Source organism: Salmo salar, chromosome 06, assembly GCF_965601325.2.
Source record: "Salmo salar chromosome 06, fSalSal1, whole genome shotgun sequence".
Taxonomy (NCBI): Eukaryota; Metazoa; Chordata; class Actinopteri; order Salmoniformes; family Salmonidae; genus Salmo; species Salmo salar.
In genome coordinates, this window is record NC_138296.1 from 53,790,354 (window position 1) to 53,810,000 (window position 19,647).

The 19,647-nt window shown below is 40.6% G+C and overlaps 1 protein-coding gene across 1 annotated transcript in view; it reads right to left on the reverse strand.

The window, feature by feature from the left end:
• Window positions 1-19,647, reverse strand: part of LOC106607584 (serine/threonine-protein phosphatase 2A 56 kDa regulatory subunit) — a 163,771-nt gene that overhangs the window by 25,045 nt on the left and 119,079 nt on the right. The window contains exons 3-4 of the mRNA XM_014204662.3: window positions 753-854; window positions 530-622 (exon numbers count right to left, since the gene is read on the reverse strand). Of these exons, the coding sequence (XP_014060137.1) occupies window positions 530-622; window positions 753-854 (195 nt within the window). The remainder of the gene's footprint in view (window positions 1-529; window positions 623-752; window positions 855-19,647) is intronic.

Below are 19,647 nucleotides of genomic sequence, written 5' to 3' on the forward strand. Positions count from 1 at the left end.
TTCTTAGGAGTTGATTTCTCCACCCCTACGCCGTCATCGTTAACAGTTGGAAAATGGCAGAGAAAGGCAAGTGACAGCAGCGAAGTCCTATATGGTAATAGTTAAATGAGAAGGAAATGCAAACTTTCCAAAGTGAAATTGAGGTACAGTAATTGTAGTACAGGTGCAATGCTTAACGCTCTGAATTCACGTTGAATTCTATGAATGCTTCTTATCGCTTTAACAGAAAACCGATAAAGAAAATGGCGGTTTAAACATTATTATTTTTTTTTTTTAAATGGTCTATTTGGAACATCCCTATACACCATAGCAAACAAAGCAAAACGTTTGTCAACGGAACACATTATGCAACAAAAACAACAGTTTCTTATTGGTCAAGTTGAACGTTTTCGGAAATTTGCTTCCTATTGAATACACCCCTGCTGATGGTGATGTCATGTGGCCATTTGAGTGACTGACGATGACGGCATGAAATCTGAGAGGATAAGGGTCATTAACGGGTCAGTGTGACATCAGATGCGATGCTTACCTGCAGCACGAACTTCTGATCAATGTAGCGCTTGGCGATGCTGGGCTGAAAGTCTGGGTTCTCCAAGAATCGTAGAAGGAACTCATAGACAAGCTGGGAAAAGTAAATCAAATACAAATCTATGAAAAGGTACATGAATTGTACATAAAGCTCATACTAACAGGTATAACACATACGTAAAGAAAAGTTAAGAAGAGGTCAAATTAAAGTGACATGTTTTTACCTGTATGTGTGGCCATGAGGCCTCTAGAGTGGGCTCGTCCTCCTCTGGGTCAAAATCGGGGTTGTCACTAGGCGGAAGAGTCCGCAAAATGTTGGTGCAGATCTGTGAACAAGAGGACATATAATGAATACACTAAAACAGCAAAAAATTACATGAAAGCACTTGGCCAAAGTGCAAACTTTCACCCACTCTCTATGGGAAACAGACCTTAGATTTGGTGAGCTACATGAAACTCAAAGATTATACAGGTGTTTGAGGTATTACACTGTTTATCCATTAGGTTTCCAGCATACAATACATAATGAAAGAAAAACCAGAATGGTTTTTCTTAAGATATTTCATGTCCAATGCAGTTTGGCTAGCTGTTACAGTCAAACTAAAGTCTAATTAAGCAATAAGGCTTGAGGGTTGTGGTATATTCAAGCAATAGGGATGTAACGATTCATCGATACGCAAGGGTTTCCTAGTCGATCACCAAACATTTCTGTAAAAAGTTTTGCACAGTTTGGGGTAGGTGCACTTGATTCAGCTGCCCTGTACACTGGGTAGTTTAACTGTTCATTCTGAACCATTTAATGAGTCTGAAGGTACAAACTCCCCCTATCATGCAGACCCGGAAAGAAAAGCAAGTGTACCTATAGGCCTACGGCTGGCCAATCAAATAGCCAGATCACCGTGTCTGCAGCTTTCACTAGCCCACAGCGAAATTGATAGTCGTCTACTGTGTAAAATTAAAAAAACATGACCAGAGAGACTGTCAACAAATACAGCAAAGAGCTGCTGTTTTTATGAGTTGGTGTTTAAGATTTTATTCAGCACTGTCAACACTTTATAAGCCATAAAACACTGTCTCCCTAGACACTCACGCTATCGATAGACTTGCGTAGTTATTAGCAGCGCGTTTCTAATATCGAGGAGTATTTGGTCATACGAGTAACAACATGAATTGGGTTAGGGTTAGTGATTTGAAAAGCCATAGTCAATCAATCAATAATATAATAATTATTTTAGCAAAAATGTTTATTTTTAATTTACAATCTGTAGAAGCTATGAGAATAGAAAGGTTCAATTGTTTTGTGAAGCATCACGGCACAGTTGAAAAATATATGGCAAATAGAAATCCGAAATGGATGATGTTGAGAGATAGATGGGAGGGGTTGAATGAAGCTGAAGGGTGGGACTAATAACAGGATAAACAATGTAAAACATACGGAGTCTGTAAAATGTATATAGGTTCAGAACTTTTATGATATAGAACAGTTACAAATAGAAATCAAACTGGATGGACATCAAAAATAGAGGAAGGAAAAAAAAGAAAAAAAAAGAACTATTGTAAAATAGACTGTCTGTAAAATGTGTATAAGATGAATAAATTGAAGGTAAAAGCCGAAGTGTTTATTAGTTTACTCCAATTGGGGGATCGGTGGTAGGGTTTGCAGGGAATAATAATAAATGTATATTCTTTAAAAAAGTATATATGTTTATATAGGTCTTTGTATGTATATATGTGTGTATGGATATTTACATTTACCCCCCCCCCCCCCCAAAAAAAAAAAATATATATATTTTTTAATTAAATAAAATCAACAAAAAACATGAATTGGTGCATGAGTCACTAATACTGAAGTGCGACATGACTCATCCCTCCCTCCCTCCGAGACTGATCACAAGCATCTGATGGTCAATGTAGCGCTTGGCGATACTGGGCTGCATCAGACGCAGTCCAGTAAAAAAAAAAAAAAAAAAAAAATAGACGCAAATGATTTCAATTATGCCTCACAAGTAATAAAACAAATTATATATTACCAGGGTGATCATATATCATTTTACAATGGTCTGAAAATAACAACATTGGCAGGGCAATTCAAGAATAGCTTATATGCAGTGATAATGTATTGAGCTATTGCCTACTGCACAAACCTCATTGCTACAGAACTGTTTTTAAATGTTGCACAGGTTTTAAAAAAATGTAACATGTTTAAAAAAAAATCTGAGCGTTAGATCTCGGCCTGCCTTTTGGTTCAGAAAGTGATCTTGGCTCAGAAAAGGTTGGTGACCACATGTCTAAACCATTCGATTATGAGACGGGTGAAATCCAAAGTTGTGCTATATATTCATTGGCTATGTCATAGCAATTAAAAAAAAAATACATTTTGATAAATTACTAGCTCGAACATTTTTCATCTGCAAAAATGACAAATTAATTAGTGGCCGATTGTGATGAGATCACATGGATTCGTTCCTCTAATCAAACTGAATCGTTTCAAACTAAAACGTCTAGTTTCTGTATCGTATCGGAGCCCATGTATCTAGATACGTATCGAATCGTCTTGAACGGTAAAGATGCATATCCCTATTAACACTAGAACCGCCAGGCCTTTCAGTATATAAGTACCTGCTGAGAACGTTTCCAGCGTCTACTTTTGCATGTCAACCTGCAAGGTGCGCAAACATAAGCACCAACCCTTGATAAATAGTTAAACTATTGTAAAGGATTAATTGCATAAAGAAATATGTGGAAATATATTAATGACAAGATAAAAAAAAACAGTCATTTGTTGATTGTATTGGACACTGTATTGTGCCATTATGCATTAATCAATCTTGGCTTCTTTTTATGTTTTGGGTCCACAGTCAGCACAGGTTCAGGGTTTTGTGTGAACAAGCCCCACAAACAAATTGGTTGCACTGCAGTTTTCATAGGCCTTGTTTCGTGTACACCTGCCGACTAGACATTGTGTCTTCTTTTTCCCGAGAGGGAGCTGTGGTGTTTGGGGAAGCGGGAGAGCAGGTCTCAGTTGGCTCAGTTCTGGTTTTACTGCGACGAGGCTCAGGCATCACAGGCGGAGGCTCGAAGTCAACGTTAGAATCAGATAAAGAAGAATCGATTTCAAGCTCAATATCCGATCCTCAATCTGACTACAACCCATCTAAATTCTGCAGCAATGCGGTCAGTGTGTCCAGTAGTTTGGTTCGGCTTGCTATTGTGAACTACACACGTTGTATGTTGTTCTCAGTGTCTGATTTGATTCTCTGAGGGAAGATTATATAGGCTACCATTTCCAGGCTTTTATAATAAAATAATTAGACCCCCTGCCCACAACTCTTTATCATTACACTATTGTTCTAAATTCAATCAACCTCTTCACCCTCTTCATTTAGATCAATCAAATTTAAAATCACCATCTTCACCCTCCTCATCATTCAGTTCATTGAAGTCACATGCACCATTATCAGTTTCTATTTGGTTTATCGCCCGTTCATCCATTGACGACAAAATAGCATATTTGAATTGTATGTTTATTGTGTAAATAGTTTTTGCTTAGTAGCCAGAGCAATGCCTCTGTGGTCATGTGCCGACTGCAGGAATTTCACAATATGAAAAGTGTATGCTAAAATATGAATATACTACATGTAATTTCTCAAAATAGATATCCATCTTATCTCTATATTGTTTTACGTCCTGCGGATTTGAGAAGAAACATGGCGTTCAACTTAAAAGTGAGTGTCGGGTAGCCTTCATTCTTGCCTAGCTGACGCGATGCTGTGCAATTTTCATAATTTTTTTACCACTTTTTTCTCTGGCCTCAATTGATTTAGCTAGCTAACTAATGATTAGCATTAGCGGCTAACACCATTTATTTTAGACACTTCCTAAGAAAAGACAAATTGTTTACAGACAGTACTATGCATAAACTAATAAACTCGCAAAAAAAACCAAACGTCCCTTTTTCAGGACCCTGTCTTTCAAAGATGATTCGTAATAATCCAAATAACTTCACAGATCTTCATTGTAAAGGGTTCATTGTAAACTGTTTCCCATGCTTGTTCAATGAACCATAAACAATTAATGAACATGCACCTGTGGAATGGTCGTTAAGACGAGGCTTAACGACGAGGCTAAGGCTTACAGACGGTAGGCAAATAAGGTCAGTTGTGAAAACTTAGGACACTAAAGAGGTCTTTCTACTGACTCTGAAAAACACCAAAAGAAAGATGCCCAGGGTCCCTTCTCTGCGTGAACGTGCCTTAGGCATGCTGCAAGGAGGCATGAGGACTGCAGATGTGGCCAGAGCAATAAATTGCAATGTCCGTACTGTGAGACACCTAAGAAAGCACTACAGGGAGACAGGACGGACAGCTGATCGTCCTCGTAGTGGCAGACCACGTGTAACAACACCTGCACAGGATCGGTACATCCGAACATCACACCTGCGGGACAGGTACAGGATGGCAACAACAACTGCCTGAGTTACACCAGGAACGCACAATCCCTCCATCAGTGCTCAGACTGTCTGCAATAGGCTGAGAGAGGCTGGACGGAGGGCTTGTAGGCCTGTTGTAAGGCAGATCCTCACCAGACATCACCTGCAATAATGTCGCCTATGGGCACAAACCCACCGTCGCTGGACCAGACATGACGGGCAAAAAGTGTTCTTCACTGACGAGTCGCGGTTTTGTCGCACCAGAGGTGGTGGTCGGATTTGCGTTTATCGTCGAAGGAATGAGCGTTACACCAAGGCCTGTACTCTGGAGCGAGTTCGATTTGGAGGTGGAGTGTCTGTCATGGTCTGGGGCGATGTGTCACAGCATCATCGGACTGAGCTTGTTGTCATTGCAGGCAATATCAACACTGTGCGTTACAGGGAAGACATCCTCATGTGGTACCCTTCCTGAAGGCTCATCCTGACATGACTCTCCAGCATGACAATGCCACCAGCCGTACTGCTCGTTTGTGCGTGATATCCTGCAAGACAGGAATGTCAGTGTTCTGCCATGGCCAGCGAAGAGCCCGGATCTCAATCCCACTGAGCAGGAGGTGGTAATTTACCAGTTGTGAAGTCATAACTACCAGTTGGATGCATTCATGTGATTTGAACTCATTAAGAAACTGCAATTGACTAAAGGCCAACAAGCTGTGTCAACAAACTCAAAGTACAGCTATCACGCTTATAAACAAATTATAGAGTTAAAAAAACACATGAATATATTGTTTTTTATAAATATTGTTTTGTTGCATTTAACTGCCGATAAAACACTGTTAGAGGCCATTTCCTTTGTAGCTGACGTCAGAGTTCACCATGTGGGAGAAGTGGGTGCTCAGGATGATAGTAATTACCACCGTTCAAGTGGATTATTTCCCAGTCGTATGGTAAATTCCCACTTCCCCTTGGTTACGAACGCAACATGAGACTGCCTCCATTAGTGTCAGATTTGCACTAGTGACTCCCATAAGTGGGACACTGTAAAGTTCATGGAGAATAAGAGCACCTCCTCCCAGTTGCCTACTGCACTGAGGCTAGGAAACACTGTCACCACCGATAAATCTACGATAATTGAGAATTTCAATAAGCATTTTTCTACGTCTGGGCATGCTTTCAACCTGGCTACCCCTACCCCGGCCAACAGCTCTGCACCCCCCACAGCAACTTGCACAAGCCACCCCCACTTCTCCTTCCCCCAAATCCAGATAGCTGATGTTCTGAAAGAGCTACAAAACCTGGACCCCTACAAATCAGCTGGGCTAGACAATATGGACCCTCTCTAAAATTATCCACCGCAATTGTTGCAACCCCTATTACTAGCCTGTTCAACCTCTCTTTTGTATCGTCTGTGATCCCTAAAGATTGGAAATCCGCCAAGGTCATCCTCCTTTTCAAAGTGGGGGACACTCCAGACCCAAACTGTTACAGACCTATATATCTATCCTACCCTGCCTTTCTAAAGTCTTCGAAAGCCAAGTTAAACAGATCACTGACCATTTCGAATCCCACCGTACCTTCTCCGCTATTAAATCTGGTTTCCGAGCTGGTCATGGGTGCACCTCAGCCACGCTCAAGGTCCTAAACGATATCATAACAACCATCGTACAAGATAATACTGTGCAGGCATCTTCATCGACCTGGCCAAGGCTTTCGACTCTGTCAATCACTGCATTCTTAAATCGGCAGACTCAACAGCCTTGGTTTCTCAAATGACTGGCTTGCCTAGTTCACCAACTACCTCTCAGATAGAGTTCAATGTGTCAAATCGGAGGGCCTGTTGTCCGGACCTCTGGCAGTGTCTCTGGGGGTGCCACAGGGTTCAATTCTCAGGCGACTCTTTTCTCTGTATACATCAATGATGTTGCTCTTGCTGCTGGTGATTCTCTGATCCACCTCTATGCAGACGACACCATTCTGGTATACTTCTGGCCCTTCTTTGGACACCGTGTTAACTTCTCTAGGATAGGGGGCAGTATTTTGACGTCCGGATGAAAGGCGTGCCCAAATTAAACTGCCTGCTTCTCGGGCCCAGAAGGTAGGATATGCATATTATTAGTAGATTTGGATAGAAAACACTCTGAAGTTTCTAAAACTGTTTGAATGATGTCTGTGAGTATAACAGAACTCATATGGCAGGCAAAAACCAGAGAAAAAAAAATCTAACCAGGAAGTGACTTTTTCTATCTAATCCCTATCGAAATTACAGTGTCTGTGGGGTCATTTTGCACTTCCTAAGGCTTCCATTGGCTGTCAACAGCCTTTAGAAACTTGTTTCATGTGTCTACTGTCACTGGGCAGAGAATAGGAGCTCAATCAATCAGTGGACTGCCTGGGACCAGTGAGTTGTTTACTGCGCAGGCACACTGACGCGCCGCTCCTTCTTTTTCCTCTGTAATGAATACGCTATTGTCCGGTTGGAATATTATCGAAGTTTTATGTTAAAAAGACCCTAAGGATTGATTGTAAACATTGTTTGACATGTTTCTACAAACGGTAATGGAACTATTTGACTTTTCGTCTCTGGTTTTGCACTCTCGCGTTATACCTTTGGATTAGTGATCTGAACGCGCAAACAAAACGGAGGTATTTGGACATAAATATGGAGTTTTTCGAACAAAAAGAACATTTCTTGTGGAAGTGGGAGTGCATTCCGACGAAGATCAGCAAAGGTAAGGGAAGATTTATAATACTAATTCTGAGTTTAGTTGACTCCAGAACTTGGCGGGTAACTGTATACTGCGTCCCAGAGAGGTTAACAAACCTCCAGACAAGCTTCAATGCCATACAACACTCCTTCCGTGGCCTCCAACTGCTCTTAAATGCAAGTAAAACTAAATGCATGCTTTTCAACCGATCGCTGCCTGCACCCGCCTGCCCGTCTAGCATCACTACTCTGGACGGTTCTGACTTAGAATATGTGGAAAATTACAAATACCTAGGTTCTGGTTAGACTGTAAACTCAACTTCCAGACTCACATTAAGCATCTCCAACCCAAAATGAAATCTAGAATCGGCTTCCTATTTCGCAACAAAGCCTCCTTCACTTATGCTGCTAAACATACCCTCCTAAAAACGGACTATCCTACCGATCTTTGACTTCGGCGATGTCATTTACAAAATGACTCCAACACTCTACTCAGCAAATTGGATGTAGTCTATCACAGTGCCATCCATTTTGTCACCAAAGCCCCATATACTTCCCACCACTGCAACCTGTATGCTCTTGTTCGCTGGCCCTCGTTTCATATTCGTCGCCAAACCCACTGGCTCCAGGTCATCTACAGGTCATCTATGTATGTATGTATGTATGTATGTATGTATGTATGTATGTATGTATGTATGTATGTATGTATATGCGTATCGATTATATATACACACATATATACAGTTGAAGTCAGAAGTTTACCTACAGTTAGGTTGGAGTCATTAAAACTCATTTTAACCACTCCACAAATTCCTTGTTAACCTGTTGGGGATAGGGGGCAGTATTTGCACGGCCGGATAAAAAAACGTACCCGATTTAATCTGGTTACTACTCCTGCCCAGTAACTAGAATATGCATATAATTGTTTGATTTGGATAGAAAACACCCTAAAGTTTCTAAAACTGTTTGAATGGTGTCTGTGAGTATAACAGAACTCATATGGCAGGCCAAAACCTGAGAAGATTCCAAACAGGAAGCGCCATTTCTTGGCCTTCTTTGTCATCTCTATCCAAAACAGAAGATCTCTGCTGTAACGTGACATTTTCTAACGCTCCCATAGGCTCTCAGAAGGCGCCAGAACGTTGAATGATGACTCTGCAGTTACTGGCTGAAAAACAGTAGCGCATTTGGTAAGTGGTCGATCTGAGAACAATGAGACGGGCGCTCGTGAAGAGTCCATTTTACATTTTGAGCCTTTGAACGAAAAGGACGTCTCCCGGTCGGAATATTATCGCTATTTTACGAGAAAAATCGCATAAAAATTGATTTTAAACAGCGTTTGACATGCTTCGAAGTACGGTAATGGAATATTTTGAAATTTTATGTCACGATATGCGCCGGCGCGTCACCCTTCGGATAGTGTCTTGAACGCACGAACAAAACGCCGCTATTTGGATATAACTATGGATTATTTGGAACCAAACCAACATTTGTTGTTGAAGTAGAAGTCCTGAGTGCATTCTGACGAAGAACAGCAAAGGTAATCCAATTTTTCTTATAGTAAATCTGAGTTTGGTGAGTACCAAACTAGGTGGGTGTCAAAATAGCTAGTCTGTGATGGCCGGGCTATCTACTCACAATATTGCAAAATGTGCTTTCACCGAAAAGCTATTTTAAAATCGGACACCGCGATTGCATAAAGGATTTCTGTATCTATAATTCTTAAAATAATTATGTTTTTTGTGAACGTTTATCGTGAGTAATTTAGTAAATTCACCGGAAGTATTCGGTGTGAATGCTAGTTCTGAACGTCACATGCTAATGTAAAATGCTGGTTTTTGATATAAATATGAACTTGATTGAACAAAACTTGCATGTATTGTATAACATAATGTCCTAGGAGTGTCATCTGATCATCAAAGGTTAGTGCTGCATTTAGCTGTGATTTTGGTTTTTGTGACATTATATGCTAGCTTGAAAAATGGGTGTCTGATTATATCTGGCTGGGTACTCTGCTGACATAATCTAATATTTTGCTTTCGTTGTAAAGCCTTTTTGAAATCGGACAGTGTGGTTAGATTAACGAGAGTCTTGTCTTTAAAATGGTGTAAAATAGTCATATGTTTGAGAAATTGAAGTTATAGCATTTTTTAGGTATTTGTATTTCGCGCCACGGGATTCCACTGGCTGTTGACTAGGGTGGGACGTCTGGCCCAGAGAGGTTAACAAACTATAGTTTTGGCAAGTCAGTTAGGACATCTACTTTGTGCATGACAAGTCATTTTTCCAACAACTGTTTACAGAAAGATTATTTCACTTATAATTCACTGTATCACAATTCCAGTGGGTCAAAAAGTTTACATACACTAAGATGACTGTACCTTCAAACAGCTTGGAAAATTACAGAAAATTATGCCATGGCTTTAAAAGCTTCTGATAGGCTAATTGACATCATTTGAGTCAATTGGAGGTGTACCTGTGGATGTATTTCAAGGCCTACCTTCAAACTCAGTGCTTCTTTGCTTGACATCATGGGGAAAATCAAAAGAATTCAGCCAAGACCTCAGAAAAAAATTATAGACCTCCACAAGTCTGGCTCATCCTTGGGTGCATTTCCAAATGCCTGAAGGTACCACGTTCATCTGCACAAAAATAGTACGCAAGTATAAACACCATGGGGCCATGCAGCCATCATACCGCTCAGGAAGGAGAAGTGTTCTGTCTCCTAAAAAAGATCTGGTGCGAAAAGTGCAAATCAATCCCAGAACAACAGCAAAGGACCTTGTGAATATGCTGGAGAAAACGGGTACAAAAAGTATCTATATCCACAGTAAAACGAGTCCTATATCGACATAACCTGAAAGGCCGCTCAGCAAGAAGAAGCCACTGCTCCAAAACCGCCATAAAAAAGCCAGACTACGGTTTACAACTGCACGTGGGGACGAAGATCATACTTTCTGGAGAAATGTCCTCTGGTCTGATGAAACAAAAATATAACTTCTTGGCCATAATGACCATTGTTATGTTTGGAGGAAAAAAGGGGAGGCTTGCAAGCAGAAGAACACCATCCCAACCGTGAAGCACGGGGGTGGCAGCATCATGTTGTGGAGGTGCTTTGATGCAGGAGGGACTGGTGCACTTCACAAAATAGAGGGCTTCATGAGGAAGGAAAATTATGTGGATATATTGAAGCAACATCTCAAGACATCAGTCAGGAAGTTAAAGCAAATGGGTCTTCCAAATAGACATCGACCCCAAGCATACTTCCAAAGTCAAGGTATTGGAGTGGCCATCACAAAGCCCTGACCTCAATCCTATAGACAATTTGTGGGCAGAACTGATAAAGCGCGTGCGAGCCAGGAGGCCTACAAACCTGACTCAGTTACACCAGCTCTGTCAGGAGGAATGGGCCAAAATTCACCCAACTTATTGTGGGAAGCTTGTGGAAGGCTACCCAAAACTTTTGACCCAAGTTAAACAATTTAAAGGCAATGCTACCAAATACTAATTGAGTGTATGTAAACTTCTGACCCACTGGGAATGTGATGAAATAAATACAAGCTGAAATAATCACTCTCTCTACTATTATTCTGACAATTCACATTCTTAACATAAAGTGGTGATCCTAACTGACCTAAGACAGGGAATTTTTACTAGGATTAAATGTCAGGAATTGTGAAAAACTGAGTTGAAATGTATATGGCTAAGGTGTATGTAAACCTCTGACTTCAACTGTATAAGTCTTTGCTAGGTAAAGCCCTGCCTTATCTCAGCTCTCTGGTTACCATAGCAACACCCACCCGTAGCAGGAGCTCCAGCAGGTCAATTTCACTGGTCATCCCCAAAGCCAACTCCTCATTGGCCGCCATTCCTTCCAGTACTCTGCTGCCAATGACTAGAACGAATTGCAAAAATCACTGAAGCTGGAGACTCATATCTCCCTCACTAACTTCCCTCACTAACTTTAAGCATCAGCTGTCAGAGCAGCTTTCCGATCATTGCACCTGTACACAGGCCATCTATAAATAGCCCACACAACTACCTCATCCCCATATTGTAATTTATTTTTTTGCTCTTTTGCACCCCAGTTTCTCTACTTGCACATCATCTTCTGCACATCTATCACTCCAGTGTTAATGCTAAATTAATTATGTCGCCATAATGCCTATTTATTGCCTGACCTCCCTAATCTTACTACATTTGCACACACTGTACATATATATTTTTAATTGTGTTATTGACTGTACGTTTGTTTATCCCATGTGTAACTCTGTGTTGTTTGTGTCACACTGCTTTGCTTTATCTTGGCCAGGTCGCAACTGAAAAAAAAGGTGAAATAAAATAAAAGAAAAATGGGGTGTGTCCGTAGCACGATACATCTCCAACTCCAGGGTAATGTAATGGACTGTCACAGGGTGCATTGGCCAATTAATTGAAAGCTTTGGTTTTATTAAAGTGCATTAGGAAAGTATTCAGACCCCTTAATTTTTCCACATTTTGTTACGTTACATCCTTAATTTAAATTTGATTCAATGTTTGATGAGAAAAAAAATCTACACACAGTACCACATAATGACAAATAAAAAAAAATGAAATACTACATAAGTATTCAGACCCTTTACTCAGCACTTTGTTGAAGCACCTTTGGCAGCGATTACAGCCTCGAGTCTTCTTGGGTATTACTCTACAAGTTTGACACACCTGTATTTGGGGATTTTCTCCCATTCTTCTCTGCAGAACCTCTCAAGCTCTGTCAGGTTGGATGGGGAGCGTCGCTGCACAGCTATTTTCAGGTCTCTCCAGAGATGTTTGATCGGGTTCAAATCTGGGCTCTGACCGGACCACTCAAGGACATTCAGAGACTTGTCCCGAAGCCACTCCTGCATTGTCTTGGCTGTGTGCTTAGGGTCATTGTCCTGTTGGAAGGTGAACTTTCACGCCAGTGTTAGGTCCTGAGCGCTCTGGAGCTGGTTTTCATCAATGATCTCTCTGTACTGTGCTCTGTTCATCTATCCGGACTAAGTCTCCCAGTCCCTGCCGCTGAAAAACATCCTTACAGCATGATGCTGCCACCACGTCTCACCGTAGGGATGGTGCCAGGTTTCCTCCAGACGTGACGCTTGGCAGTTCAAACTTAGTTTCATCAGACCAGATAATCTTGTTTCTCATGGTCTGTGAGTCCTTTAGGTGTCTTTCAAAAATGTAAAAAAAAAAACAGTTTTTGCATTGTCATTATGGTTTAATGTGTGTAGATCGATGAGGATTTTTAATATTTTTTAAATTCATTTTAGAATAAGGCTGTAACGTAACAAAATGTAGAAAAAGTCAAAGGGTCTGAATATTTTCCAATGTAACTGCATGTAGGAGGGTACTACCTGTTTGCTGAAATAAGAAGTTAGTAACGTGGCTTTTACGAGGTGCTGAAACTCCCTATTCACAACCACCGAGAATGGATTATAGCTGCGGATATGCGCACAAAGACTGTAAAAAATACAAGCATCACCTACCTACTGTTGCACTTGTATTTTTTGGGGCCCGATCAGAATCAGCTGCCAAGGGCTGCTTGAATGCAGAGGGGAGACATTGTTTCTTTGTGTTTCCGTCTTGCGCCGGTATACTGGGGTGATGTTGGCGTACGTGTCAACATATTTGAGGTGTTTGCAGCTGAATATGCTATTCTCGTTGAGCGTAGAGATATACTGTTAACATTTTACCCACAACTATGTCCATTGCCGTTGTAATCTACTGGGAAGCCAAAATGTTCCCAAACTGGAGATTTAAACGACGATGGAGGATCCTCCAATTCTGGTCAATCAACCCCACCACTCGCCATTGTACAGAATTTTGATTACAATGTGCGCAAAGGCTCTAGTTGTTTTAACGGAATAGCCTGAAATGTTTTTCAGCTCAGATTTACGAGGCATAGGCCTAAATTGCAGCGTAGGCATAGCCTATAGGTATATTTTTTGTATGTATTATTCTTATATATTCATTCGGGTTCACAACGCGGACCGAAAAGGTAAAGCTGTTCAGTGCAATACGAATATCAATGCCCACAACAGTGTCGTGTCTGTGACGATCATTAAATGTGAAGACAATTTATCAAATCAATTCTCTACGTTATTATTACGTGATTAAACTAATCACGTAAACTGTAATTAACTAGGAAGTCGGGGCACCACGGGAAAATATTTATAGTCTCTTTCACGAAGACTCTTCAGATATTTTCACATCTTATCAATTAGTCTTCCATAAATGAATTGTTACCTCATTAGTTTCATTCCAAATGTTGTAAAATTCTTGGTTATCTACACGAACCCTAGTTCCCATAATGAATCATTATTTACTAACGAACTAAATAATCATAGAAATACATAAACAGTAGATATTGGTTACTAACAATGATAGAAAAGTCCCTAGTGGGCTAAGCCGATGTGACAGCTTGGTCGTAAAAGGAAAGGGATGGGGACTGAGAAAGAGCTGGAAAGACAAAATGGATTCACTACACAGTCTATAATTATACTAATTAAAATGATAATCCTTTGCACATGAACGGCCGTTCATTAGAGAATAATTCCAATTTATATATTTATGCCCGAATGTCGTTGTTTTCTTCTCTGTTGGAATCCTCGATCATCCTGTAGGGTTCATCAGAGTCTCTGGTTAACGTTCCCAGAAGTCACAATGTCTTTCGTGGTTAAAATGGATACTTCAGAGCACCATTCGGAAATGTTCTCATTAGAGGTCGACCAATTATGATTTGTCAACGCCGATACCGATTATTGGAGGAACAGAAAAGCCGATACCGATTAAAATCGGCTGATTTTCTAATATATATATTTATAATAATGACAATTACAACAATACTGAATGAACACTTATTTTAACTTAATATAAGACATCAATTAAATAAATTTAGTCTCAAATAAATAATGAAGCATGTTCATTTTGGTTTAAATAATGCAAAAACAAAAGTGTTAGAGAAGAAAGTAAAAGTGCAATATGTGCCATGTAAAAAAGCTAACCTTTAAGTTCCTTGCTCAGAACATGAGAACATATGAAAGCTGGTGGTTCCTTTTAACATGAGTCTTCAATATTCCCAGGAAATACGTTTTAGGTTGTAGTTATTATAGGACTATTTCTCTCTATACCATTTGTATTTCATATACCTTTGACTATTGGATGTTCTAATAGGTACTTTAGTATTGCCAGCCTAATCTCGGGAGTTGATAAACAGCACAATGCTTGAAGCATTGCGAAGAGCTGCTGGCAAACACAGTAAAGTGCTGTTTGAATGAATGCTTACGAGCCTGCTGCTGCCTACCACCGCTCAGTCAGACTGCTCTATCAAATCATAGACTTAATTATAATAAACACACAGAAATACAAGCTTTTGGTCATTAATAATGGTCAAATCCAGAAACTATCATTTCGAAAACAAAACGTTTATTCTTTCAGTGAAATACGGAACCGTTCAGTATTTTATCTAATGGGTGGCATCCATAAGTCTAAATATTCCTGTTACATTGCACAACCTTCAATGTTATGTCATAATTACGTAAAATTCCGGCAAATTAGTTTGCAACGAGCCAGGCGGCCCAAACTGTTGCATATACCCTGACTCTGCGTGCAATGAACGCAAGAGAAGTGACACAATTTCCCTAGTTTAATATTGCCGGCTAACCTGGATTTCTATTAGCTAAATATGTAGGTTTAAAATATATGCTTGTGTATTGATTTTAAGAAAGGCGTTGATGTTTATGGTTAGGTACACATTGGTGCAATGACGGTGCTTTTTTTGCGAATGCGCTTGTTAAATCACTCGTTTGGCAAAGTAGGCTATGATTCAATGATAAATTAACAGGCACCGCATCGATTATATGCAAAGCAGGACAAGCTAGATAAACTAGTAATATCATCAACCATGTGTAGTTAACTAGTGATTATGTTAAGATTGATTGTTTTTGATAAGATACGTTTAATGCTAGCTAGCACCTTACCTTGCCTCCTTGCTGCACTCGCATAACAGGTAGTCAGCCTGCCACGCAGTCTCCTCGTGGAGACCGTGTAATCGGCCATGATCGGTGTCTAAAAATGCAGATTACTGATTGTTACGAAAACTTGAAATTGGCACTAATTAAATCGGCCATTCCGATTAATCGGTCGACCTCTAGTTCTCATAGATAGATGCTTTGGCGGTTGTCGATATTCTCGTACTAGACTTACGTAATTTCTAGCTGCAGACTAGTAATTATACGTCTAAGATTTGCTCTTATTCTGTGATCGATAGAGTTTAACCATTTCCAGCTGTGTAGCCAATGCTCCACATGGTATAGTCTTGTCCTTCGGTAGAGTTGTAGTGCCAACTATTTCAACATGTCACGTTAGCATGTTTTCTAGTCTTAGAAATACAACCATTTGCAACCTTAGCTTACACCGTGGTTTGCGTGGTCTGGTGTGAATTTCATCAGGAGGGGGTTTTATACATTTCAGTCGAAATGGGCGATTCCATGACGCCGATGTAATGTCTATGCTCACGTGGGCGTGGCTACTGACTAGATAATCTTTATGAAAATCCATACTCTCATTTAGAAGGTTAACATCACATTACATCTTTTCACAAATAGTTTCATGTTTAATCACATACGTTTCACAATATTTAGATGTAAACCTGACAGTTGGGAAATGTACACTTTAAGAGATAACGGTGTGTGTTTCCTGACCCACATGAGATCACCAAATTAAACACACTCGTCTTAACTGTCCCTTAAGTGTTAACGGACCATTCCCACATTCTCAAAAGTGGAAATATTGTTTGATTCTCGCATTTTGGGGATTTAGGAGTTTGGCCAAGAGAGGTTCTTTGTTCTCTTAGACTCTCAATACTGCATGGCAGTTTATACCAGGTATTTATGACCTGTCGTAAAGTCATAAAACTGTGGGGAGAGAGAGAGCGAGCGAGAGAGATGGGGGGGGGGGGGGGGGGGCTATGATCCTCCCCCCAGGGCATGTCATGACAATAGGCTGACTGGGGAGGTAATTTCACACACTCACAGTCCCGCGATAAGAGCTACAACACTAATATTTGCGTAAACTCTAAACAGTTGTGTTCTGTGGGTGTCACTGAGTAGATTGATACCACATTTCATTGCTTCACATTCCAACCTTGTTTAACATTATCCAGTCTAAATATGGCATGATTCCACCAATTGTAACCTTCTGCATCACTTTCAAATAGGTACTTTTATTTTGAAGGCAAACCACAAATTCCACTATTGTGCCTAATCCTTATTGTGGCTAGCTTCACAACACATAACCCGGGCCAGTCAAGCCTCACTAGCCAGATACTAGCTAGCTGGCTGCTTATAATGTTAGCTTTGGGCAACAGGGTTAAGTAGCTGGCTAGCTATTTATTTTCATGAACAGAAGTTAAATTTCAATAGGTGAAAAACAAGTGGCAACCTAGCTAATACTTACAAGGATTCCTAGATCATTGCTAAGAATAATGAAAATGACTGCAGTTTCTACTGGTCATTGTTATCAGGCTGGTTGTATTGGTGCTAGCTAGGTACCAAGCGAAAACTAGCTAACCCAGAAGCTGCGATCAAACAAATGATGCTTTATTACCAACACGGTACTGTAAGCACATTGTTCGTGGACGGTGTTTGCTTGTTTGCAGACTTTTTTGTACAGCTTTGGCAGTGCTACTGATAGTAGTGGTGGCCCTTGGCTTGCACGTGCAAATTCAGAACACACAACATTCTATAATAGAACTGTGTTATTTGACGTGTCAAATAGTGTTATTTGACGTGTATCTTTTTTTGACACGCAAAGACCCAAACAGCTTCCATAGTATGTCGTGAAGCTAATAGCAGTGACACTATTACTGTGTAACTCCGGTAGGGCAACATCTGAAAAATAGCACACTTGGTTGTGTGTACCGGTGCTCGACTAGTCGACAAAAGCTAACATCTCCCATGACAGAGAACGGTTGATGAATTTCATTATCTTGCCGTTAATGGATTTTGCCTTTCAGTTGTCTCGGTGAAATGTTCTTACTCTTTCAAATGACTGCTAGACTTGTTAACTGCTCAAGCCACATAGCAGACATTGTGGGCTAGGTTAGGAATGCTGTGTTGCACGTGTAGCGCAACATTTTACGTGGCGTCATTACCTACATTATATAGGTATGCACGTCAGCTTTGACATCAGTTTTGCAAATCGGTGTTAATCTAGACATCGGGCCGATACCGATGTTGGCATTTTTAGCTAATATTGTCCGATTCCGATATATCGTGCAACCCTATTAGGAAGGTGTTCCCAATGTTTTGTACAAGCCGTGTAAATGTATTTACATGGTGTAAATACAAGCCGTGTAAATACATTTTTGCTTTGGCGGACCATTATTATAATACTTTTTTTTTACATTTGTCAATAAAACTCATGAATGCAACTATTTATGTCAAATTGTTTTGTGTTGTACATGTAGCGCTGGTTGTGCTGAAAAGAAAATGTAAAAACAATTTTGCTGGGGTCTCGGGACTGATAGGGTTCAAATGCATATTTGTATTCCAAATACATTCCAATATTCAACTACTTGTATTTTCAAATACATAATATCTGAAAACTTACTTTGAAATGAATGTGAAAGTAACTGAAATAATTGAAATTGTATTTGTGACCCAGGTCTGGTGTATGGCCCTACCTATAAAATGCTGGGTAAATACACCAAAACAAGCCCAACAACCAGTGGTAGCTTCAGGTTCAGTGAAGAGAGTCACTCTAGTCACGAGCCACAGCAGCCTGGCCTTTCACAGGAAATAGCCTAGACATGGACGTGTTCACCGCCTCCTTGAACAAATAAATAAGGAAAATCGATCACTGCCACAGACAGAAAGCAGAGGACAGAACATTAGTCCTCTCTCACCATCTCCCTGTTTCCATTACTCTCTTTCTCCATATTTGAAGTTCTCAATGGTGCATGAACAGTGCTGGTTCCCTATGCTTTTTGCACAATTCCTGCTCCCTCTATTTTTAAAAGGCGAAACCTGTTGGGGAGCAGCAGTGTGTGTTCTTGGGCTACTAGGTACTGAACGATGCTGAGCCTGGAAGCCTTTCACTACAGGTCTCCCGAGACCACAGATTACCTTCTATTTTTAGTTTACTTTCACTAGGTCTCCTCAAAATCTTGGGACTGAAAGACTAGTTTCCTTTGCAAAACTAGAAAAGACAGACAGGCCTAATTGAATGTAGGGAAAGGGGATACCTAGTCAGTCACACTAACTGCATTCAACCGAAATGTGTCTTCAGCATTTAACCTAACCCCTCTGAATCAGAAAGGTGCGGGGGGGCTGCTTTAAATAGACGTCCACGTCATCGGTGCACGGGGGAGCAGCTGTTGTTGGGGGTTAACTGCCTTGCTCAAGGGCAGAACGGCAGGTTTTTCCACCTTGCCGGCTCAGGGATTCGAACCAGCGACCTTTCAGTTACTGGCCCAATGCTCTTAACTGTTAGGTTACCTGTAGTCTAGGATGCATAGAAACAGTTTAATGGTATTGTTCAGTCACAATCATTTGTGACAAGGCCTGACTAACTCACAGAAAGGCTTGTTTTTAAAGTTAGCCACACACACACACACACACACACACACACACACACACACACACACACACAGATAATGCAAATATGCAAGATAACTTAGTAAGAGTAAAACCATGGCATGATCTAAAGACCAGCCTGCATTGGCACGATGCCCATTACCCAGTGGCAGCCCAATCCCTATAATCCAGAATAGTGTGTGTGTGTACTGTATGTGTGTGTGTGTTTATGGACATAAGTGCTTCTCTGTGTGTACTAGTGTTCATGTGTCTGTGTGTTAAAGACAGCATTTACTGTAGGGTGTTTAGGTAGACATGTAGTACTCATCACTCATTTCTAACAAAGCCTATTAGAGATGGAGCCTAGCTACAGCATAATTTAGAGCAAA